Source organism: Semicossyphus pulcher, unplaced genomic scaffold (assembly GCF_022749685.1).
Source record: "Semicossyphus pulcher isolate SPU_LCO1_2020_fin unplaced genomic scaffold, fSemPul1.0.p SCAF_12, whole genome shotgun sequence".
Classification (NCBI taxonomy): Eukaryota; Metazoa; Chordata; class Actinopteri; order Labriformes; family Labridae; genus Semicossyphus; species Semicossyphus pulcher.
In genome coordinates, this window is record NW_027211626.1 from 29,612,491 (window position 1) to 29,639,408 (window position 26,918).

General features: G+C 39.9%; 1 protein-coding gene across 1 annotated transcript in view; it reads right to left on the reverse strand.

Moving 5' to 3' along the window:
- Positions 1-26,918, reverse strand: part of ltbp1 (latent transforming growth factor beta binding protein 1) — a 111,007-nt gene that overhangs the window by 23,887 nt on the left and 60,202 nt on the right. The window contains exons 9-17 of the mRNA XM_069658258.1: positions 23,167-23,226; positions 20,376-20,498; positions 15,912-16,079; positions 10,692-10,868; positions 6,743-6,765; positions 6,184-6,286; positions 5,005-5,091; positions 3,221-3,346; positions 1,980-2,105 (exon numbers count right to left, since the gene is read on the reverse strand). Of these exons, the coding sequence (XP_069514359.1) occupies positions 1,980-2,105; positions 3,221-3,346; positions 5,005-5,091; positions 6,184-6,286; positions 6,743-6,765; positions 10,692-10,868; positions 15,912-16,079; positions 20,376-20,498; positions 23,167-23,226 (993 nt within the window). The remainder of the gene's footprint in view (positions 1-1,979; positions 2,106-3,220; positions 3,347-5,004; positions 5,092-6,183; positions 6,287-6,742; positions 6,766-10,691; positions 10,869-15,911; positions 16,080-20,375; positions 20,499-23,166; positions 23,227-26,918) is intronic.

The window sequence follows — 26,918 nt, forward strand, 5'->3', positions numbered from 1 at the left end:
TGTTGGTACATTTTTACGGCCTACTAGCAGCAAGACTGAATCAGTCAATCTGTCCATAAAGCCAGTACAGCATTTCAAAAACTACTCTCTTATTGCTAAGAAATGTGCGTCTTGATTCATAAAGGTTTTTTTCTGTCAGGCCAGCACCTTCTCACTCACAGGTCGTGAAATATGACAGCTTGGACAGAGGCCTAAGGCTTCAAAGTATGAGGCCGTAGGTACCCCTTCAGCATGGACGCTATCCTCTGGTGTATTGTTATGTGCAGTAGAAGTAACGCACCTTAGTATAAAGAAGGCAGCCTTAGTTGGAGGTGGAATAATAGATGGGTAAAACAAATTTGACCAGGAAACAAGGGTTCAATTCCCATAAATAACAAAGAGTCAATATTCGCTTCTTTTTGTAGTTTACTTTTTTTAAGTTGCAACTGTGTACATAGATTGTTCTTATTTACACCCTAAACAAAATCTTTTGCTTACACCTAACTAAGTTTTGAGCTTAAACATAACTAAACTGCCACCTTTTCACAAAGGTAATTACAAGTTATTTGAACATATCATCTCAAAGATTTCAGTTTCGTTCTCTTTGGCAGCACCTTCTGACAAGAAACGGTAATTGCGGAAGTACGCTTCCTACGTATCCAGATATTTATGGTTGGCTCCCTTTGTGACGGTTGTAACTCTTTATTTTCTTCACTGACGGTTGCTTTCCTTTTTAGACTGTCTGCCTTCATCTGAGCGGCAAATTTGTTTCTTTTTCTTTGAATTTTCACTTAATTTTGAAGTTGTATCTGTAGTCATCCATCTTTTCTTTGTTTGTTCAGCCATAGTAGATTACTGTTTACTCGCAACACTTGCAGAGACCGGAAAAGCAGCTGCTTAGCTCCGCCTACCCTCTCTGGCAGACCAACCACTGCTGGGTGATGGAAAACGCGTCACTAACTGGGCGCCACTTGTGATTTTCTCCGCGTATGTCGCCACAGACACCCAGTCCATAATAAAACTATATACTGCAAATGCAAAGGCTTTCATCAGTGGGCCAGAGGCTCAATCATCATTATGTTACCTCATTTGGTGAAAGATAGCGACTTAACAGACATTTGTTTGCATAAAAAATCTTCGAGATTATATCTTGAATGTTCCGTATCTCATGAATGTGAAATGTTTCTCAGCAAGCTTTATGAAAGTCTTACTGGCATTGCTTATTTATAATTGATCATTTGATGTGGAGCCCTTCATATGCTAAAGTCAGAATTTGAAGCATTACTAGTTTCACTGTCAGAAATGCAGCTTTATTTCATGAGCTGGCCCACAACAGCAGCTCGTCCAGACGTAATAACCCCTGTTCTGTAACGGCTCCAGACTGTCTCGACACTATAATTATGCTAATAATGACAAAGTATTGTTAACCGACTGTATTTACAGATAATTACATTTTTTGATCACACAAAAGATGGAATTGTCAACATGATCACTGGAAACTCTGAGCGTGAGTGCCTTTATAATACAGCGCCACATTTACCACCAGCTCTCTGCAGACGCTAATATTTTCACTCTAAAACTGTTAGCTGGTGTTTTTGCCATGAGGCTCATTTGCATAGAAGAGGTCCCGAATGTTTGCATAAGGACTCATTTAAATACAAGCAAACGGCACCGGAGCACAGAGGCGTACATTCAACCATCTGCGTGTGCTATGAAATCCTTTAGTGAATTAGGCCCTCAGTGTATTAACCTGCAGTAGATGGCAGTCAGCATGGCCTCTGTTTGGAGAAGCCGGCTGGAGGACTGTGGAAAATTTACTAACCATTGAAGTACCTGATACAATTTGACTCCAAAAAAGCCCAACCCTACCTAAAACCTTTTTTATTTTTAATGGGATATTTTCTTTCTTTCTAAGAATAATCAGCAGTAATTTTTTTCATGGAACAGAACTTCAAATTTGGGACTGAAGATATGTGGAAGCATAAATAGTCAGTACTGACCAACACAACTGGTTCCCTCTTCATCGACGATGAATCCCCGCGGACACACACACATGAAACTGCCCTCTGTGTTTGTGCAGCGACCGCCAAAGCAAAAAGATGGACTTTCCAAACACTCATCTACATCTGAACACACACACACACACACAGCAGAAACCAACATTAGTTTACAGTTAGATGTAACAAATGAATCCCTTTATGTAGCAAAAGGCACTAACAGCCATACTTTTTATGTCAAAATGAAATCATTTGTCATGCTGATATTACACCAGGCCAGTGTTGGTTGTCTGAAATGTTACTGAAATGTGGGGCCAAAATAATCCTGGACATTTTGCATGTGCTGGATTCTGTTAAGACAACTATGTCTTATATTGAAATGTGCTCACTGAGAGCAGGCGTCCTCGAGCATCAGGACTTTTGGGGGGTAAAGAGCACGCACACAAGGGGTGGGACAAAACATCGATACGGCAATATATCATCATCCTGACTTGTGCAATACAGTTATCGATATGCTGGTGCAAATATCGATATTTTAATTTACAAATATACGGCGCTCTAAACAGATTTCCCTGCAATTTTGAATCACCGCATCAGTACTTCATGACTCCTCGCGGTGGTACTTATGAAATGAGGGTAACACATGTCATGATGTACCATTATATGATTGTCTTGCAACATATCAATTATCGCAGAAATATCGTGATATTATCGTAATCGTGGGCCACATCGCGTATCGTATAGTGTCGTAGTGTGAGTGACCCTGTGATTCCCACCCCTAATGCACTCTACTGTCTTCTCTGGCCAAGTCATTTTAAGAACATACATTATAGCCAAATAGGCAATTGTGCTCTTAATATTCTGGGTTTTTTGCCCCCTGCATTCTACTCAGTGGTTTGATAGAATAGGTGTGTCAATCCATGGATTGTATTGAGGCTATACAGCAGAAAACCCTTAAAGTGATTACGCTTGCAGGAAAATATACAGTGGACAGGTTGTTATAGCAAAAAAAAAAAAACCTGACTAGGTGATGCAGGAGGTGTTGTCTCAGCCCAAGGTTCACTGGCACATGATCCCTTACATGGTCGAGAACACTGATGCTGCCAGTGTTCAGAAAGTCTGCTCTGCACTAAAATTAAGGTGCTCTGCTCCCACTGTGCACTGCATACAAAGCTTGTTTTTAGTTATGCCAACCTGCGGACACAGACATGCACAAGATGACCTTCGACCATCGGACTCCTCACCTACACAGGTGGTTTGGGCGTCATCCAGGCGGTATCCCTCGTAACAGTGGCAGGTGTATCCCTCAGCTGTGTTGTAACAAATTCCCTGGCCACAAATATAAGGGTTGATCTGGCACTCATCCACCTCTGGGCCAGAAGAGAGAGAGAGAGAGCGAGAGAGGGAGAGAGAGAGAGAGAGAGAGAGAGAGAGAAAGAGAGAGAGAGAGAGAGAGAGAGAGAGAGAGAGCAGAGTATTAATACAGCAGCTGTATGAGAACTAATAATGGGTCCCACAAAATATTACAGACTCATGCGGAAGCACAGCATGCCATTAGTTCCCAATGTGTATCACATAGTAGGCTCAGGAGGATGATGGCAGGGAGGTTTATTACAATGCAAATAGTTGAGCTTTTTATCTGATTCATACTATTGTTTAAACAAAACCAACCAATTGCATTGTTTTCCTTTATTTAAGCTGATATTTTGTAAAGACAATCTCCCAAATGTACAACTCATCTTGTCTTTCAAGCTACTGAGTTGTCGCTCAAATCAGCGTTTAAAATAAAAACCTTAATTCAGCCTTAAATTACCTATCACATATAATGTAGCTTTGCACAAAAAGCAGAGACAGGAGGAAACAGCTACCCTTATGTTTTAACAATCTTATTAAACAAGGCTGTTTTCATCTGTCTGTCCATTTGACTCCACTTCTCCGCAGCCAGGTTGCAGTAGCAGCAGTTAACCCCATTTCCCTGCTCTTCCTGAGGAATCCCAAAGAGTTCCCACGCCAGATCAGTAATTCCTCTAGCTTGTTCTTCCCCCATCTATGCTACGGTGTCCTGCCAGTTGGATGTGCCTAGAAGACCTTCAGACAAGGCACCCAGGAAGACTCCTGATAAAAGGCCTGGACCTCCAATACTGTCTCCCTTCAATGCAAAAGGAAAGCGGATCTACTCAGAGCTACCTCAGGATGTCTGAGCCCTGTACCCTACCTTTGAGTTAGCTCAGCCACCCTAGGTAAGAAACTAATTTTTGCATCTTCACAATCTCATTCTTTCCGCCAGTAACTACATCCAATGACCATAGAAGAGAGTTGGAACTAAGATCGACTGTTAAAGAACCGTGGCCTCAGACTTAAACATCTACTGCAGAGTAGACTGTGGCTGTGTTCGAAATGCCGTACTATACTACATACAACATGCTATATACTGCATACTGCATTCGGCAGTAGTATGTAGTATGGAGGAGCTTTTCAAATTCATTTTGCAGTATGCTACGTCAGGTGTAAGTAAACAATAACCGCCGCTTCTTTAGCTATAGCGCCCCCTTCTGCTGGAATGCTGCTGCTGTCCGTCATTTCAACTCCCACTGTGACGTTCCAGCGCTTTGCATTGTGGGATACAGTAGGCGAGGTGGAGTGGTCCGATGCATACTTGAGATTTTCTCAGAATCAATACAATATCCGGGTATTATTGGCATTTTGCTTTTGTTTGCATACTACATACTACATACTACATTTTGGCCAAATCAGTACGTACTGCTAGTATAGTATGGCATTTTCGAACACAGCATATGAAACCTTTAACACCATCAGAAGACCAAAGGTCAAAATGTTAGTGTAAACTCTCTTATCTTACTTTTTAAACGTGTCACCTGTTAGGAACACACTTTAGAATTCAGGACAAATCATACGTATATTGGTTAAGATGTGTCCGCTGCAGCACCTATTCCTTAACTGAGAATGAAAATGGACAACATTAGACCAGAACAAAAAAACTATTAAGACAAGAATATTTCAGTCTTACCAGCTGATTGGGTGGGAGCGATGTCCTGGCCGGCATTAGATGGGAGGATCTCCACTGGTGCAGGTGGAGAGGTTCTCTCAACAACCTCTACCCAATCAAAAAGACACAGTAACAGAATTCATTCAGTCTTGATTGTATTGATTTAACTTTTTTCCAGTAAATTTGACACTATGAATAAATCTTGGATGTTCAAATGCAGTTTACCATACTTTCCATATATAAGGCTGAAATAAACCACAGACTATATTGTATTCATTGAATCCACTGTATATTCACAAAGCTATATTTACCCATTACACCATAAACACATTGGCAGCTTAGCTTCTTTTAAATCCTGCTGTAGGAACAGTGAGTGGTTATCCCTCATTACTTTTTAAAGCTATTTTAAGTTGGGATCTGTGTGGATGTGAAGTCCTGCTTCCCTTTAAAAACTAAATCCATGCTTCTACTTTTTTGCACAAGTCTTAAAGTATTTTCAATTACGTTCACCTCTCGAAAAAAAAACCATCTTAGAATTCAATGCAGCTTTTTCAGTGGGATTGCGGATGCCTTTTCCCAGCTTTTACTGATTGGGTGTGCGGAATGAAAGGGCCTGAGGACCAGCCAGATTTTTGCCAATCCAGAGAGTAATGGCTGAGATACTTTGCTCTATATACAAATCTGCATAAAAAAGAGACACAGATGACAATATAGCTATCTTTGCCATAAATTGGTTTTGGTGGTAGCATGGAAAAATCTCTTCATTAAGGGCAGATTTGTAAATGGAAACTTGCTGATAATTACAGAGGTCAGATGAGAATGAAGAGGATCCTTACACTATCTGGAAGGCTACAGAGATCACAGTACAGTGGCCTTTTTAGGACATCAGATTCATCTTGTCAGCACCAGTCTTCGTCCTTTTAGCAGTCTGAGCTGCACTTTGTCGTCTTTATGTGTAGTTTTAGCTGTCTTTTAAGCATGATATATGCATGCATCATTTTTTCTCACATTTTTGCCTTAAATTATGTGTGCTGATGATGCATTCCGACTTTACTGTTACAGTGCAGCTGGACCTGACAGATGAAGAATGTAAATGAGTACATCTGAGGCTGACAAAGTGCTCCGAGCTTGGTAAGCTGTGTCTGTATGTCCTAATCTGCCCACAGTACCACAAAGGTTAAAGGGTAGTGAAGCAGGCACCTGGATAGGCTGCCTCGATCTTGACAGTGGATACACCCGGAGATAGCTGGGGCTGAATGGGTTCAACTAGTGTCCTATCACTAACCCCAGGAACTACCAGCTCCTTTAATGACAGGACACAGACAATAATACAAAGGAACAAGGTCAATAGAGCACATTTGCATTTCTGTCAGTGCAAATGTCATTATTACAGCTTTGCACACTGCTTCTGTCATGCAATACAGATGTTGTGTTTGAAAGCCGATTAGCATTCAGCTTGCATGGCAACTGACTGCAGTTTATAACAGAGCAAAACAGCTCAGCGAGCAAGCGGGAAAGCAAAAGATGGATGCCACTTCTTCATAGACTTTCTTCTTGATTTTATTGAGACAGTAAAAGATTTTAGGATTTTACGCGAACATATACACCTTATCTCACTGTGCTGACCAGCTTAAAGTCATGCAAAGTTGCTGACCTCATGCAAAGGTGATTCTGCAACTCCCCAGCAGCTTCAGCAGAGGAGTGTATCTGAGCATGCAAACCGCTTCTACATTTTCACTCTTTAAAGTGAACAACCTACCTGATCTGGTGCAGTTGTTGCTACTGACCCCAGAAAACAAACAAACAAAGTATTTAAAATGTAAAATTGTAAAAGAATATACTGTATGCGACTCTCAGATAGTGGTTATATCAATGAGGTTAGGCTAAATAACAGAATCACCTATCTGTATGAAGCAGTTTCTAAATAACCTGATCATTAGAACATCATGAAGGATGGATTCATTGCAGGACTTTTGTATTGGACTGATTTTGTATGTGCTACATGTACCTAGTAAACTGGCAGTGCTACAAGCTAGGCAATATAGTGACTACTCAAAGTGCTAATTGGCTAATTGTTTAGCTAAATGCTAACGTGCCAACCAGCTTGAAATATGCTAGCATTTGTCAGGCTAATAATCATTGTGTCTCAATATGCTTTCCCCTGTACTTACGAAAAAAGTGCATTCACACAGTCAAGATGCAAAATGCAGAGAACTAAGAGTACCCGGATGTTTTGAGTGTGTAACGCTTGTCACTTCTTACCTACCATATCTACGTAGCAGAAGGCTTGGACACCTCAGAGGCAAAAATGGCAGCCTGAATTCCACATTGTGTGAAAAAGGGTGAACACACAAGCGACCTTAGTTTGCATTACTCATTTTAATTTAATTAAAACGGAATTGAAGTCAAGTAAACAAGCTGTTGTCAAAGGTTAATTATAGGGCTCAACCAGGTTGTAATTCACTATTAAGATGAAGAAAAATAAGAAGTGGTCAAATGTTGCAATCAGCATATCTGGTAAGTGCATGGTGGCCTTGTTTGATTGTAACACAACCCTGTCCAACTGCACACACACAGTTTAAGTAAGTACATAGTGTACGCTGCATGCTACATGGCAGTATGCTGAAGAAATTGAGATACAGCATAGATCTCCCAGCTACCCAGCTTACCAACTTTGAGATATGTCTAAAGCATTGATTTCTGTCTCATACCTGAATCTCCGCTAAGAGCATTTTAAACTCCAATAGAACATTGCAACCTGGCATCTTGGACATGAAGGTTTTCATAAGATTTACACTCTCTTTTCCCTCAAATTTCACAGATGTGAGAGCAGGCTAATGCTGTTAAAGAAAATCTTCGGGTTTTATTAATGGGAGGATTTTGGAACAATATCCATTAGAAAAAATCATCACTGCTCATTTCTGCAGGTTAGATGTTTTATTACATTATCATAATAATAATAATAATTCTGTGATCAAAAGAAAAAGCCACACCCACTATGGTTCTCCATAATCAATATATAAAATGGATACAAGACAGTCATCTGCAATAAATCTAAGGCTATGTTAAACCTGTTATCATTGCAGAAATACCATACTTTGTTAAAATGATGCCTTTAAATGTAATCATTCCCAGACCCAGGTTATGTTGTTAACTTCCTCCAGCCCAGCATGGCTGATGCCAAAATGCCAATGTGCACGCTGCCAGGCATCTCATTACTATCCGGTTGTCTCCAAACACTTATCTCCACTGTTTTTGGGTAGTGGATTTCTTTGAGACTGTTTTTGCGGCCTGTCCTGTCTGCCTGAAAAACTCTGTACTGCTCTGTTCCAGAGGAGCAGTAATTTGGTCTAAAAGATGTTGCAAAGTTTCTGCTTCCCTTTGTGGCTGCCAAGCATGTCCTAAATAATAACCGTTCCTCTCCCTCTCTCAGCCCTCTTTGTCTCCCTCTGTCTTTCTCCCTTCTTAAGCTATATGTTGGGCCCTGTTTGAAGGGAGCATGAGGTGAGACAACACTTTAACCTTTGTCTACCACAAACAAATTATACATGAGGGATGTTGCTTTTGAAATCAGGGTTCCTTGTGACATGTAAGAAGGATATTAATTCAATTGATTTTTAAAATGAGAATGCTGTTTGTCTCTCAGCGTAGACATTTTTCATTTGTTGGGTTGATTAAATCAGACCACAGTTCAAACAAGAGAGAGGGGGGACAACTTGTTACACTGCTTGATACTTTATGGTTGTAGACTGCATTGGGTTCATTCATTAAAATATGCTAAAACACAGGTAAAACACAGCTCAAAATATTATTGTTCTCATATCTAAAGAATAGACTGAAACTTCTGTCCACTTAGGGGGGAATTCACTAAAGGATTGCACGCAGAGGGTTGAATGCACCCCAAAGTGCGCCGCAGAGCAAACAGCGTCTCTGTGCTCCGGTGCCATTTGCGCATATTTAAATAGGTTATTATGCAGACAATCTGCGAGAATTTGGCCCCTTTCTATGCAAATGAGCCTAGTGGCAAAAAGCACCTAATTCACAAACATCAGCGCTAACAGCAATGCACAATTAGAGTGAAAATATTACCGTCTGCAGAGAGCTGGTGGGAACTGCGGCACAGTATTATAAGGGCTGTCATGCTCTGAGTTTACACTGATCATGACGACAATTCCACCTTTAGTGTGATCAAATATGTATTTGTCTGTGATTACAGTATGTTCACAATATATTGTCATTATTATTATTACAATCGTGAGACCAATCAGTCTGGGGCTGTGTGAGGCTCAACCCCAGGACACGGGCACACTTTCTCCACAAGAGTGGAGACAGTCTTGAGCCATTACGCAGGACGGGGATTATTATATGGACGAGCTGCTGTTGCACGCTCTTTAAAAAATGAAGCTGCGTTACAGAGAGTGAAACTAGGAAACGCCTGTCCAGTCTGGACTTTACAATAAACTGTTAAAAGTGCTGCCTTCTCTCCCTGCTCATCATCGATCTGTGCATGGAGTTGAGATCCGTCAGTGTGCGCTCAACTGATGCCTGAGAGCGCAGCACCGCCCAGCAGAGAGTGGAGGTGCAGACAGCTTCTCTCCACAATCAGACACAAAACAAGAGCAAACTGCGCGGATCTGCAAAACTTTATGGCCATGTTTGTGTTTGAATATCATTAATGCATTTTGCTTTGTTAATTGGACTTTAAGACGGAGCAAATAGCTGGTGCAAATGATGCACAATTTATGGTGCCAACAGCAGCTGCAATTCATTCTTAGTGAATTCCCCCTTACTGTATTCAAATGCAACATACGAGTTAGTGGCTTATGACCTGCAGTACACAGTAGATGGTGAGATTTGATATAAGTATTTTGAGATCCTATTTATGAGTTAAGATAAAAAAGACGAGGGGTTTGGCAGACAGGAGTATCAGCGGCTGTGAGGAAAGATTTGTCTTGGAACATGAGGCGGATGATACGAGCGTTTTAGAGCTCTCTTTGAAGGGTGGCATGTGTTGCCAAACTTGATCACGAGTGAGGACTTCAATGTTTGCTGATGGCCTTGATTTGGAGCCTCACATCGTTTTCATTGACAGTGATATATTGTATATTATTAAAGTAACTGGTCTGCCTCAATCTTCTTTTGCAAATGTTTTCATAATGAAAGAGTTGTAGGAGAGACCTTGATTCACACTGGATGGACTGAATTTCTAGCTTGACTAGTAATTAGCTGAGAGTTTCTGTACGTAGTAACTGTTGCCATCACAACCCTGACTGAGTCAAGGGTGTGAGACCTGACTGGTGTCGGTCGTCCTTCAATCGGAAGGTCGGACGTTCGATCCCCAGCTCCCTCAGGCTACATGTTGAAGTGTCCTTGGGCAAGACACTGCACCCCAAATTGCAACCGGTGGCATAGCCAACGGGTATGAATGTGATTAGTGATTTGACAGTGGGCACTTTACGTAGCAGCCTCTGCCATCAGCGTGTGACTGTGACATGTAGTGTAAAAGCAGCTATATAAGTACAGTCCATTTAACATTTAGCATTGTTTTCGACCTTTTAAAATGAACCAAAGTTATAATTCATCATTGGAATTCATTAACCTGTTAAATCGCTAAACAGCAGGCAAGCATCTTGTTCAGGCTAACCTATTTTTCACTTCAACTAAATCAACTGGACATGCACAGATATTGTTACGTGGTAGAGACTTACCTGGTATAATCTCTTCTGGTTCCCCAAAAGCCTCAACTTGTCTCTCTGGTGTTGGAAGGGGTTGGGGGGGTGGTGGCAGGTCAACGGGCTCCTGGTAAACGGTGACTGGCTTATTGACAGGTGGATTTGGTAAAACTGTGTAGCCCATTCCACCAGGACAGATCTCTTTGAACTTAGCTACATAATAGAAAAACAAGTGCTTAATATACAAGTGAAAATAAGAAGTTCAATTGTACACTGTAACATTTTAAATGCTTATTGATAACTGTTTATCCATTAACAGGTCTTATTACGTGACACTTTCTCTGCAATTATAATCTACACAGCTACACACTTCAATCACTGCTGATTCTAACCTGTAAATAATTGTTAAATTCATAAGAAAAAATTATTAAAAGTTAGGTAAAGTACGAGAACAAAACCTCTTGTGTAATAATTGCAGACCTGTAGGAAAATCTACTGAATGTTCAAACTAGGTGGCTATTGTAGTTTAAAGGGATAGTTTGGTTTGTTTTAAGTGAGGTTGTATGAGGTATTTATCAACAATAAGTGTACTACGTACAGTATATGACTGCGGCCCCTGTTAGGAGAAGCTGGACCAAGCTTCTACAAGTCAGCTAAGCTAAGCACCGCTGCAGATGGGGTCACTTGTGCCACGTAGTTTAGCCACTTTAAAGAGTCCTACATATAAACAAACATTTCAGTTTAAGTGTGCGCTGTATTTCACTTTTTTGTCACCACTTCACATTGACATAGGGCCGTGGGAAGGGGCTGTCTGATGTCAATGACCCCATCTGCAGCCGGCTTCTCTTCTTTCTAAGAGGCCGTGCTGACTGTTATCTACTGTACGGCGCACACTTACTATTGATAAGTACCTCATACAAACCCACTTCAAACAGACCAAACTATCCCTTTAAGGCAGATACAACACACAAAAAAAGAGACACTTGACCCTGATCAAGAGGATAACATGAAGACACAATCTTGTCTACATGGGTATTCAGCATTTAAATGCCATTGCACTTCCCATGAACAGATGATGAGGGAGTCGTTGACATCACATTACAGTGCACATCTCGTCTTTAGTTCTATAACTGTCATTTAAGTTTCACAAAAAAACATACTCCCTTAATCTCCATGTGCACCACATGTGATATGACTTCAACAACAGGAAACAATCAGTGTTAAAGACAGGTGTAGCTGATAAAGTTTGAATTTCAGTTAGTCGTTTATTTAAAAGAATCACATTCAACATTCTGATGTTCCTCCATTTATGACATCCATCAGTAAAACTCTGTTTCTCTTGGCGTCACAAAAAAAAATATATATAATATAATATAAAAATATATCTTCACTATTGTAACATTGCGGGGAAGCTAGACTGATGGAGGATGAAGGAGGAAGTGGATGTGCTAGTGCAACTGAGCCCAGATTTATTTCCTTGTCACAGCAACAGCTTACCTGAGATTGAGGTGTCCCCGGAAAAACAACAAACAGGTTAGATAACTACTTCTCAGCCAATTACCCAATACAGTGGACACCTCCCTCAATAAACAGCAAACAACAGGAACTTACACTATCTTTGGCATTTCAATTTCTTGTTACCTGTGTGCTGACATGTACCAACACAAATTTAAATATCTACCACTAATCAACCACTAATAAAACTAATACAACTAATACTAATACAATGTGCCGAATATTGCTAAGTGCTACTCATGGTGGATTCATGTTGGGCCTCTCTTTAAATAACATAACAAAGAGTCGGTCTAGACCTGCTCTTTCTGTAAAGTGTCTCGAGATAACTCTGGTTATGATTTGGCGCTATACAAATAAAATTTGATTGATTGATTGACTTTGCATTAGTGGTCCCTTAAGAACTGTTTGCGTGCAAAGGTGTCCTTCTTTGCCAATTTGTTCATGCTCACCCACTTATGTATTCACCTACTTGAGGACGTTATTATAGACCCCCTTCAACAACTGTTCAAAAAAGAAACATCACCAACTGTTTATTCTGCAGACAGACATGCCCTTTGTTTGACGTGTTTGAATCTGAGGCATTTGCTCGAGGCAGCAATTACAGCCCTTTTTGACGCTGACGGCTGAGGGAGTCTACTGGAGCTTTTCCAAAACGTTTTGTTCCTTCTTTCCTTTTGGTTCATACACCGCCACAACCACCCATCACCTCTGTGGTACACTGGGTCTGTTCATACCCCCACACCCTTCTCAGCTGTCAGATAGTTGCTCTGGTGTTCCTCCATATCTCCACATCTCTCGTGTTTAAGACCTATAACATGTAAAATAACTGCTTTAACAACCCAAAGTGCCAAACCAAAAGCTGTGCCAGCGGGCATCTCTGATGTTAACTTTGTGAGGCTTCAAATTTGCAGTCATGATGACCTACTTATTTAGAGGCATCCACAAATGCATTAGTAATACATTTTATATTGTATGATATTTTTTAGTAACTGTAAACATGAGGAAGCACTGCAGTAAAACCCTCTGTAACAATATGCACATCACTAAAGCAATGACAAACTGTTAACTTCGGTAAAGGAAGTAAAAGTTCAAGGACACAAGTCATTCACAGATTTTAATTATCTACTCTAATTTTAATTGTCTAATTAGCTCACTTTATAACGTGATGTAATTAAGAGAATGACTTTGATGATCTTGTTAAAACTAAACGCGTGTCTGAGATCCTTGATAGAGTAGCTGATAAAAAGTAAAAAAAAATGTACTCACCAATACAGTTAGACAGAGGATCATTAGAGAGAGAGATTGATATGTTCTAACAATGACACAATGCAACAGTGTAGCTGAAGTCAAAATGTATACTCTATATTCTAACTACATCTCCATGTTAGGGCTGCACAATAGGTCGTTTAACCATCGTTTAACCGTTTAACCAACCAATTGCGATAGTGCATAAGTGCAATAGTCACATCGCAGGACATGCGATAGTGAAGCAAATTAACTGCAACACGTCCAGCTGCCACGACAAAGTTCCATCTGATATCAGATTACTGCAGCCCTTTATAACAGCACAGAGTGAACTGACTACTGAGCTGCAGAGTCTGTGTGTCACCTGTCTGTAAACTGTAAACAAGCATGTGACGCTGCTGCTGCTGTAACAGGTAATGTCATCATTAATCAATTGGAGGATCGAGGCAGGCTTTTAGATTTGCATGGCGGCTTTTCTGTGAGTGTATTCCCGTTATCAGTGGCATGTCGTTCCGGTGCTTGTTAGCGCTGTGGCTACATATAGGGGCTGGTAACGGAGCGAGCTGACGTGCAGCGGAGTGTTTACTTTTGGCAGTTGTGTGTGCCGACAGGAAGTCGGATACGGTGAACTTTCGTTTCAAAAAGTTACTGTCACCGAGCTGGTCACAAAGATAAAACATACATTTGATCATTGTTAGATATGGTAGATGACATACCATATAAGTAACACAACTGCAGCCCACAAGTCTATTTGTATTTATTTTATAAAGAAACCTACAGAGTTGCTGAACCAAGAGAGATAAAAGTAGGAGAGGGTTTGTTTTGTTAGAGAAAAATAGACTTAAAGTCCCAAATAATAAAAAGTATGATCGTTAATTGTATGTACATAAAAACATACTGCATTTATCTCGTATTTAATTCCTGTATCTTTTTTATATAGCATTAATATCACAGAACAAAAAGTTATCGCAATATTAGTTTTCGCCAATTTGATGCAGCCCTACTCCGTGTACATAGCCATGAAACATATTGCTGACAAAAAGAGTTTTAATGGTGACATATACCTGGAAAGCCCAAATCATAGAATCTATTCAAATGCACATCGTAGGGGTGCAATTAACTGCAACTGCCTGGAGAGGAAAATACTTTTCTGACTAAATTGTACTGACATATTGACTTCAGAGGAAATAAAATAAATAGGAAAGTAGTGTGTGGATGTATTAACAGTTACTGCAAAAGGATTCACTAGAAGCTCTATCATCTAAAAGCCACTACTTAGCCAAGCTGAACAACCCATGCAATCACAAACTAAGAGAGATAAAAGAAAGGGGCACAAACAGAATGTGTTTTTTTTTCTTCTCTTTCTGTAATTTCCTGTCTTTTTCTCTTTTAATCAGCTACATAATAATCCTGACAGATGAAATTAGCGTTTTGTATAAAAGAATCCAGGAAACAGAGGGGCTAACAGAGTAGCTCAGTGGATATCTGATTAGGAGGGCTCTTGCTGTTGTTAAATGTGCGTACTTATGCTGCGTTCCACACAACTCGAAAGTTGATTTTTCGGACTTCCGACTACAAAAATTGCTTTGGACCGCCATTCAAAGTGGGAGTTCCTACTTGTGAACTCGGAGCAGATTAACCTACCCCGACTTCACAAGAATCAGATGTCTGACATCACACAACAATGGCTACACCCATAGAGAGGCACATCGTTAATGGTAAACTATCAACTGAAAAGCAACAAAATATATATATTTGCCTGCATTTAATTGGAAAAACAACTGCTGTCATATAGTAACACATGTTCTGCATAGAAATATAAGAAATGCCATCATTGTGATAAGGTAGCTGGGTTCTATAAATAATCTCTGAAAGTTGTCTTTTATCCACAAAAGTTAAAAATGCAGTTAAATTAAAGTTAAATTGGCAAAAGTATTGCCAGAGAAACATCAGTTGTTTTGTATTTATGTTTGGCGTTATGCGCCTGGAATGCTCTGAGTTCGGAAGTCAGAAATTTCTACTTAGAAGTTTTCAGTTCCCAGTTGTCTGGAACGCAGCATTATACGAGCTGATGGATATTACCTCCATGTTTCAACACTTATTATAAACCAGTAGTCTTTCATAAAATACTATTAATTTTAATATACAGCTGGTTTCAAACACATAATTCTTTTCATAAATATTTCAACTTGACTTTGTTTCTGTTTGTTTCTGTGATAAGTCCTGCAGTGAAACCCTTCTCTAATTCTAAAAGTCACTTTTTCACTCCCTATACTGTACTCATAGACAGGCAGTCATGTAGGCTGATATCGTCTACAGAGTTTAGTGTAGCTCTGAAGTGAATAAGAGGAACAAACAGTGGAATCTGTTTTTTTAATGGTGTTTGGCATGATGCCTTCTTCATAGAATTGAGAGAAGAAAATTTCAGGATATAATTATTGGGCCTTAAGTTCTAACTGAAACAGGGTAAATGTCTGACATGGCTGATGGCCTTACCTGTTCCTGGAGGGGGGCATTTGTCACAACGAGGGCCCCAGGCTTTGCCCACACTGCAGCAGCAAAGCTGTTTGCTCAGCTGGGCAGACACTGGGTGCAAACACTGCCTCCCTGAGCTGACCAAACGGAAGCAAGCCCCCTTCTCCTCTTGGATGGCGGGCGTGTTGGCTGAAGAGAGGCGCAGAAGGAGGACAGAGAGGAGGAGGTGGGAGGCATAGGAAGTGTTGCAGGAGACACACACATGGGGAAAGGACAGAAAGAAGAGAAATAAAGAGGTCCCCTTCACCAGAGCAAACCTTTCAACTAACACACTACTGCCACAAACAGAGCCTAAACATATTTCTAAAACACAAGTGCATAAAGAATATCACATATTTACACTTGAAAGTTGGGCAAACATAGTTGAAACAGATTTAAACACAACAAAGCAGACAGCATGTAGAAAAAACATCTATGTTTTCATGCCAATGCTTCATGCACTTCATGCACGCACATCTAAGTCATGCGCTGGCTCAGATTAAGGCATGCAGGGGAGTTTGGATCATTTTGTGCTTTTTCAAGTCTTATGGTTTAATCCAACATCTTCACAAAATGCCAACTGGAAACTGCTCTAAGTGGAACACAGACAAAATAATGACCTCCAAGGGGAAACAAGAATGCTGGGTTCAAGATTTCCTTTTTGACTGAAACATTACCTGGAGTAAATCATTTCAATACTGCTTAAGTACTTGACCTATTTTGCCAACAAATGATCAGGTTTCAAAACATCAAGAATGGCTTGTAAAAAGATTAGCTGAAGCTGGTTCTGAGGCTTCACTTCAGCTCGATGTCGCCATGTGGGCTGTTGATGCTGACTAAACATATAGTGAGGATTCCTAAGTTCCTTTATTGTTTACACATTAACACTCAGATACACATACAGTGGTGATGTGAAGTATTACACATTCTTGTTTTGTGTATTGTTTGCATGTCTGTAATACTTATTACTCATAAGTATCACTTTTTCATACACAAGGCCAATAACAGCTACAATGATAACAGTTCAACATTTTGGGAAATATAATTTGCTGTCTTTTAGACAGTGAGACGGGAAGATGGACACTTTTGTCTTTGTGTTGAGATTTGAAGTCAGGAAGTGCTTTAGATAAAGTTGGGAGGCATGAGAAAGCATCTGCACAAAGCCTGTTCCGAGATCAAAAATGCCTTCAGAACTCTTCAGCCTTGCGATCTCAGAACCCAACGGCTATCGTCTGACAACGATAGAGCCTCTAGGAGTGAACAGCAATTTTTCAGGGCTTCAGGTGAAGCCATCCAGCAGTTAGTCAGATCAGGGAGAATTGATTTCCGGGCCAAGACCTCCTTTACCGTGCACTTGTTAATGTTCACATTACAAGCAACCTGAGACATGAAAAATTTGGCTGGAGTTGAAAGACAACATCTGCAACTGGCTTGTAAGCTGCAATTTTATGCAGTCGTCTGTTTATAATTAAAGAGCTAAATCTTGGTCAGACTAAAGCAAAAAGGTTCAAGGACTGCATACGCCTGAAGCGTTAAAATCCATCTTCTCATCTTACTACCGGAGAGAAGCCAAAAATGGCATATTTCCCAAAATGTTGAACTATTCCTTTAATGCTTTCTGATTCATTTGATTAGTGTTTTTAAAGTGCAACCATACATGACCCCCGTGAAAGAATATGCCTAAGTTATTCGATGATATCTTCAATAATGTCCCACAGATCCCAGTGCATGTTAGCTTACAAACACAGTGTCAAGGCAAAGTACGGGAGAAAGGTATAAAACTTTTGAACATTTAACATTCCCAGGAGCAAAGTAAACCCCATTATTCTGAAATAGAAGAAGCCTGAACCCACCAATACTCTTCCTTACAGTAGGCCATCTGGCCAAAATGAGTAAATATGCAATGAGGGCCTTGGTCAGGCTGGTAACCAAGAAATAAATGGTCTCTCTCTGCAGGGTTTGTCTGCAGAATGGGACATCCTGCCAAAAGGAAAACTATCCCTGCAGCACTCTGCCAGTCTGGCCTTTACGGCAGAGCGGGGGGGGCCGGAGCCTCTCCTGAGTAAAAGGCAGATGACAACCAGCCTGGGGTTTGCCAAATTGCACTTTGGGACTGTTGGAGCAGAAGGAAAATGTTTCTGTGGTTTGATGAAACCAAAATTAAGATGCACAATGGTTGCAACATCAGGATGTGTGCTTTTCATCTTCAGTGCGTCGGTGTGTGATCAGGATTCAAGTAAAAACATTAATATAAACAAGTCCTCAAAGAAAAGGTTCTCATATGACAGCCTTCAGATAATCCAAAACAAACTACTTGCTGGATGGTATAAAACCCACTCCCTTACGCCTTCCACACATCAAGGGGATCCATCCAGCATTGTTTTTGTACCTTTTAAAAGCAGAAGTCCAAAAATCACACCTACATCAGGCAGTGATTGGCCGGGTGAGCTTCATTGAAACAGTAGACTTGAACTTGTCTTTGGAGTCCTCTTTTTGGTTACTGCTTATGTTACTTGTCATGTGCACAACATGGGGTGCTACATGATGGATGCCTTTGAGGAGAGACTGTCAGAAAGTGGGCTGCTATAGCTTTTTGTAGAATTGATCCCATCAGGACAACGAAAACTTTTACATTTTGTCAAAAGACATCTCATAAGACCAAGTCATCTTAAAGCATGCATAGTTAGGGTAAAGGGACTATCTTGCTATTTCAGTTGAGCAAAATGGGGGATTCCATTCCATTGCTTTTCATGGAGGGAGGAGAGAGGCTTAGCTTTGGACCTGTTGGGCCTTCTAGCATGCAGGACCACAACAGTGCGGGTCAGCTGGGTTTTTCCACAGATTGTATAAAAGCAGTGGACAAAGGCACTGTGACCCTGTTCACGGAGTCATGGGTTTGTGGATGACCATTTTGAAGCCTTGAATTTGGCATTTTGGCTGTTGCAATCTTGTTTTGGGTTTTTTTTGAGGATGAAGTGACCATATAAAATATTGTTACACCTCTTTTAACAGCTAACACACTACCTAACCAGGAGCATGATATTGCTAGTCAGCTACAATCATAATGACATAAAAAAGATTCTAAAGACCAATAGATCTCTGTTCACTCAAGATGGTCTGCAGGAGTTTAGCACAGAGCATCCTGATTAGCTACAGTGACGAGGTTTAGAATTAAGTTTGTTGTGTTAACTTCAGATGCAATTCTTTCCAGCAACATCTGCAGCCTGCACTTGAAAGCAGGATTTAAGGCAACTTCAGATTAAACCCTGGTTTTCAGGACTATTACAGTGGTTCATATTTTAGTGAGGTATTTTTCCTTATTCCGCACACCTAATGTACTCCGGAGCAGGTAAAGATTCGAGATCAACAAGTACAAAAGCATTGGCTAATTACCAATCATTTCTCTAGAGTCTTCCAAGAGTGTCCAGAGACAAAAAAACCCTTTGGCTTCCCGGATGATTTTTCAGCTGTGTTGCTTTAAGCCTGGATTATGTGTTTAACTTCTCCATATTTCTTTAATATCATGGTTTGCTTTTTGTTTGTAAAATATGCTGCTCTGCTGCCAGTACACTTGTCCAAGTTTGCTGTCGGTCATAAGCCAAGTCCATCACTGCAGTTCTCAATCACAAGTGAGCCCTGTGCTTGCAGTGTGTGCCTCTGAACAGCTGATGGAAGTCAGCAGTTACATTAATGAATTTTCACGTCTCCTTTGCTGAGCCCTTTGGATTAAACAGTGATGGTGATGAATGGACACTTGGCTTTCATTAAGCGTTAAATAAAAGAGAACCAGAGCACAACCCCAACCCCTTTATAATTTCACACACACAAACACTTGTACACACATGAGAACTTGCAGCTCTGCAAAACCAGGGGAACACAAGGTGATGGTAGGTCAAGTTTAAGGGGAAACGATGACCAGCACCACAGATCAATCATGTCAAAGATTGAGCACTTTGCCACTTGTTGCTTTTCTAAATACATCCTCCCCTTTTTCTCTCCCTCTCCATCCTGCTCATTTTAAATCTCCGTATATACATACATGAGATATGTTGGGTTTAGATATATTGCCATACATGCTTGAGGAGAAATCTGATGACACAATCAGCTCCATGCTTTCAACCATGCACTGTATTCATAAACGCACATTTAGCTTTAGTAGCATTCCTAGCAGCCCTTACTATGCTCATATTTTGGAGCAGGTGGCAGTGGGAATAATGAATCTTATATTTCCCATGTCTTCTGTCATAAAGTGATGGAAAATATTAAACTCATATAGGAAAGCTTTGTATGACCAGCATGCAAATGTGATGCGTTGAATTATTTCAACATAAGATTGTTGCTCAGTCTGACAGTGCACTAATAGATGTTCTGGGTTTGGATGATAATCAATGAGAACATTATAGGAGACAGACGCTGTAATAGACACTGTTAGATTGCAGTACTTACTTATGCATGTGGTGAGTGTGGGGTCAGGGACGAATCCGGGTTTACACATGCACCTGTAGCTGCCCACGGTGTTCATACAGTTTCCATTCAGACACACTCCCTGAAGCTGGCACTCATCTAAATCTGCCAGTCAACAGAAATGGAAAACACAATCAATCATTGTTGTTTGAACGATTGTTCAAGGGATTTATTAACACTGCAAGATGGGACAAGAATGTTCACTTCTTTGTCAAACACTTGACTAAGTAAACAAAATAAATCTGCCATATGTATCCTAGAACTGTCACTGCACATTTTCCTCCTTCATATGCAGCTTAAACAAAGCTCATCTTTTTTTTACTATTAAATAACCACTCTGAGTAGCACTCAATTTAGAAGGCTACAAACTGTATGTTATTATACGGTTTAGAGAAACTCTTACAATTAGCTTTTTAAACACTAAGATACATAGGGCATAGGTAAGGACTGAGTATTGTGAAATATAAAAAAAAAGGTCTCCAAACCAGAACAGGAACAGAAAAACTTGACCGTGCCTTAGACCAGCAAAAACCTGGTCTAAAGTCTATGGCGCAATCTGTGTTTGCTATTTAGAGGGCACATTGTGGACATACATCGGCAAGTTTACAACACAAGTCTGCTTTTCACTCACACGGAGACGCACAGCAGCGCTTCTGCTCATAAGGAAAAAGCAGTGTGTTTGCAGATACAGTGAAAAAACGTTGTTTAAGGGACAGACTGCAAGCTTTAGTTTCCCTCGTCTCCTTAAATCATTATACTGCTTTCGGTTTGTTACTGATCTGCTGAGAAGTGCTCCACATACACGTGCTTCACCTCAGGAAGATTCCTGCTCCAGGCTCGCACGGGCCAAAAACTACTCAGACCCACACAAAGCTATCCATAATGCACGCTCATTCAGACGCACGCTCTCTGTAATACAGCCGAAACAGAGACACACTCACACACACGCAACTGGGAGGTAAATTAATTATCATACTCAAGCATAACTACCTGTGGCACCGACAATTGTGCCCACAGATATTAATACACTGTCCAGTCTCCATTACGCACAAGAATACAGCCATGTGATCCAAACATAAGATCCTGTCCGTCTGGAGACTTAAATCATTAATGCTGTGTCTCATGCGAAAAGGCACAACAATGCTTTTAGTTCAAAACTGAGTGCTATGGTCATCATGCTAAGACTCTCACCATAACAATTGGCAATATGTATTTCAAAATATGATCCAAGATTAAGTTGTTTCAAAATAATTGCACCAAATGTCAAAACAACCTACCCAATAATTATTGTTGAGTTTATCCCTCAGATGTGGCATTGTGGCACTAAATACCGCCTGCCATCTTCTAATGGAGCTACAAGAAAAGTCAGGCAGTAGCCAAAGCTCATGTGATTCCATGCAATAGTTGTTGGGCTAAGTACGAATCTGGAGCAAAGTGGTGGATTATGTAACAGACTAATATCGGTATCACTATCCCAGAAGTGTTTAATGTCCAGGCCCAGCTCACCGGTGATGTTTTGAAACTCCACTGTGAAATGTGTCGAGTTTTAGAGAGTCGGATTCCTTCAGTGAGAACACACTTGGCCCAAATCGCAGACTGTGACTCATGTCTGTAACCCAGCATGACATCCAGCTTATAGGTGGAAGGGAGCACACGCTTCTCAGCCAGTATGGTTTAATAGGCTGTTGACAGCCTACTTGGTTGTTCTTTTATTAGTGAGGTGCTCTGTGTTAATCCTGTTACCAAGATTCAAGATGCTTTTAATACCAAACATGCTTTTGTTAGATTACAGAATAGGACAGGATAAAGAATGGGGGAATAAGAGAATGGAATGAGCGACAGTACGTCATGTTATCTGTTCTGTGGACAGCCGGTTCTCATTTTGCATCAGGCCTCTTCCGTAAAACTACTGGACTGACCATGGTAGGTCAACCATTGTTTTGACTGCTCCAAGTAAATTGCTCACTGAAGTGGGGTACCACTGCTATTCTTCTCTTTACTTTTTTTACATGGCTTTTGTATTGTTAAGCAAAACTGTGCAAAAACAGGTGGGGGTCCAGCCAGATGAAGTGACAAACAAATTTACACAGTTTAGAACTTTCCCACAGCGTGTTAGAAAAATAAGATTTAGGCAATCACATCAGTGAAGATTTTTTCTAGCTGCCTCAATCACAAAACACAAGTGGTCTGTTATCCTGCCAGTGCTTTTGCCCCTAAATAAAGCTCGATACATAACAAATAAGGTTAAATTTCAACTATTTTTTTCAGTTTTCTCATCCTTGACAAAACTCTGCTTGTAAGGAGCCACTCTTAGACTTTGGATGTTTTCTGAATATGGCCCCTGATCTGTCTGAAGCAAGCAGAACATAGATCAAATGGTCTGAGAGTAAACAAAGAAGAGGGCTGTACGGAAAACATTATCCACCCAACAATTATCATTTTCTTGATTAGCAATTTAATGTACCAAATGTCAGGGGAAAAAAATATGAAACTATCTCAGGCCTCCTGTAATGATCACAGTAGGATTTCTGTTGATCTACAACTACAAAATAATACTAAATAATAGTCCACATATGGCCATTTTGTTTGATTAACTTGACACTTAACTAAAACTTGGAAGATATACACATACATGTTTTTGCAAATCTGCACAGCAAGAACAAAAGTTTCTAACATTTTCAATTGTGATAACAAATGACTCCTTAGGGGACATAAATCTGTGTTCAAATATCATGGCATAGTCTTTAACATTTGAAAAGTGTGGATTTCTTACCTTGGCAATGTGAGCTGTTGACTCTCTTGTAACCCTGAGGACAATCTATCAGTGGGATAGCTGGAGAACAGAAAGCAGGGAGCAGTCAGTCAAACACAAACAAATACATAAGAAAATACATGTTCCTATTGTGTACTGCCCTAATCATCCACACACCATCATCTTTTTTTCTTGTAGTTATGGCAGATTATATTGTCGTTATTTTTTTTAGCTTGTGGAAAATGTAACTTGTTGACTATTTGCGAGCACCAGCCTCTCAGATCAGTTTGAAACAGTAGTGAGGGTTTTTTTATAATAAATTTGTATATAAGTTTTCGTGTCAGTAATTCTGACACTATTTTACATATACTGTACTTTCTGGTTTCCTGCAACTCAATCAATGTTTGAAATCATGTCAAGCCCTTAAAATAATATACTCTCTGCTCCATCATGTTTTAAAGATGTTCATTAACAATTTAAAATATTAAAAACACTCAATTGGAGTTGTTCAATCATTTAAAATGGGTTGCCTGTAAAAGCCTCGCAAAATTAAATATTTTATTGAAATATTTCTTATTTATGGGCTCTTATTTGTTGCATGCTATTTGTTCCAATGCTTTAATTCTTGTTTAAATTCAAACATGATAGTTATCAATACATATAAAATAAATAATGTTGATTTCTCCTTTGGAAACCCAGTGGAAACCATGTTGTGACCTATCATTGTCAGGCTGGTCACCATTCTCTAACCAAGTCTTAGCAAAATAAATAAATACTTTTAACATGCACTGAAAACAACCAAAGTGAACTCTATTCTTTTTGGTCTATTACATCACCAGCTAACACCATCAGCTAACAGTACGTTAGCTAACAACAAACAGAAAGCAACATGCTTAATCGGCAAAAACTTGAGGGGCAGCGGAAGCATGTTTTATTAATGAAAACATATAATCCTCATCATGTCGTTCATCATTTAGCTGATATTACAAACTTGTTAACAAGGAAAACATAATGTGTCCGGTCACGGCTGTCAACATCTCATCCTGCTTCCTTTTGACCGTCAAATGTATCATTCACTGTGAGTCTTTCCCTCAGCGTGCTGTTAATCACTTCACCTGACATCGACTCGGTGGCAGTAGTAACAGGCATCAAAAATAATATAGAAATAAATTATCTTGACGCTGATGGTCTAGAAAGCCTATCCAGTACGCCTCATGGACAGCTTATCTGTCCTACTTCTTAAAATTTTTCAATGCTTTAAAATGTGACAATATTAAAACAAAGGACAAGGAAAAAAAGAGAGGAGGTTTGATGTATCAAAGCATTGATTAACATAAACTGAAGGAGCAGAAGTAATTGCATTGTGCAGCCTGCACAGCTGAAAGCTGTTCAGACATCCAGAAGCTCACAATAATCCAGACTGAGAAGTCAAACTCTTGTAAATCTCTGCTGCAGGTTCGAGACCGGGCCCTGCCGTAATGGTGGCACCAGTGGGGAAGTGGTACCCAAATACCTTGTATCAATAAGCAGATTGATATTTTGCTAACAGGAAAAACAACAAGGCGATGTTTGTTTGACCAATAAAGCCAATTTATTTACCAGCTACCAGAGTCTCGGTGGCACAATAGACTGTTTCACAACTCACTGCAAAGCAGACAAAAATGAACTCATGCCCCTGCCATTCCTGAGAGAACAGAGGGAAGGACAGACCTCTGGTGTTAAAGTGACTCCCACTGAAATATGTGAATGATGAAGCTGAAATTGAGTTTACAAGGGCCAAAAGCAAGCATGAGAAAAATATGAACATGCTCTGAATCTTAATCAGCTCAGAAAAGTTTGAAAGCTTTCATTATAAAATACATCAGGCATTCACCCTATCACGCTTTTACCAACCCACTAAAACCTCATCTGTCCACCTTTGTCTGTGACAGTATAACTAGTCTGTTATGAGTAAACCGTATAGCTTGTGGGACTCTTTATTTGAAACATAAAGTCAGTTTAGTTGTCATGGGGACGAGTACTCAGCCTGTGGAAATATCTGCATAACAGTCAAGAGGTGCACAGTTTGAAAGATACATGCAGTGCATATGAAGAGAGTGTCTAAAAAGATATAGATAAAAACTTGATTTGAATATTTTAGCCGGAAAGTTAAGGTACGTTTGCTTCTTAAACCATTGTTAGTTTAAAGTTGTAATCTTGAATATTTTGGTTAATGAAGTCCCTTTCTTTTGCCGAAGTTGGCAAAATTGGCAAAAGTGGATTACATATGTTTCTGCCGTCAGACCGGACTTCAGATAATCTTTGATTGGACTATTATTAATACTTTTATTTACTTTCCTCTTTTTTTTTTGCTTATTTTCATAACTGGAGGTGTCTATCAGTCTCTTTATGCATGTCTTGTACACTATACACTTGTCTATAGGTCTTCATGTTCATTGTTTGATTGTTTGTTTGTTTATATACAAATCAAACATCAATAAAAAGTAAATGACAAAAAAAAAAAAAAAAAAGTTGTATAAACAGAATACAGAAAAAATAAAAACAATTTCAACCAGAAAAACTGAATTTGGGAAAATACAAATAGGAATGTGGACGACATTAAAACTGATTTCATAGCAGCCTATAGAAGTCTTCTGAATAACATATTTATATGAAGTTTATATTACTGCTGTAAGTTTTAATACCTTCAACTTGTTTCTGTGTAATCATGTTTTATCTGTCATTATGGCACAGCTGATCACTCCTAATACTCTAATCCCACTGAGCCTCAGCTGCTGTTTCAGAGGAACTAATCAGGTGTAAAAAACCTCAAATTTTTTTCCTGCGACAAAGCCCACACAGTAACTCAGGAAATCTACAAAAATGACACTGAATCTGAAAGTGAACTCATTTAAATACTGAATGTATTCTTCTGTCTAGCTGCTTAATTGTTTGCACGGACTCTGGAGATTCCCGTTCATCAATAACAGATAGGTTTGTTTGTTGAGCTATTTAGCTAACCACCTCTCTCCTCAGCTGAAATAGGGGAAGTACTGCAGCTCTTACATTACAGCATGTCTCTACATGCTCTACATCCCATTGCTTTGGCTTCAAATGAAGGGTCTCCAGTTCTATAAAGGGAGTATGATTCAATAACAACCAACTACATAAAAAGCACAGCTACATTAAGTCTGGTAACCCCCTCCCCCCCACACACCCACACATAAAGTTTAGCTGGGTAACAACCTGTCTAAAAAGGCCTGTGGAGCAGGGGTCAGCACTGCATGCCACCATGGCATTTAGTGCTTTTCCTCTCTAGAAATAACTCGCAGGGTGAAAGTCACCTGTCTTTTAATATCCAGACCAGCACAAGGGTCAGATTGTGTTTCCCCATTGCTCTGGGTCAGCATCTTTATTTTGCCTTTACTGACGCTAGCTGAAGCAAAAGACTGCAAGAGACACACACTGACCTCTGTAAAAACATGGTTTGGGGGTAGGTTTCCAGGCAGCTGGAGCTTTCACTTTGTCTTTCATTTTACGTATAGTCCAGGCTTATTTGATTGGTATAATAAATTATGTTTAAAGTATAGTATCTTAAAGCATAAACTCTTTAACTACAGTTTGCAGTTCAGTTGTGATCATAGACTGTCTCTGTATTTTAAGACACCTGGACTTTTGGACACTTTACACAAAAAAAATCACAAAATAAAAGCTCCTAGGTAACAGTAAAGTGATATAAAGCAGCTCAGAAAATTCCTGACTGAGCCCAGAGGCTTTGCTTTGTAACCTTGTAT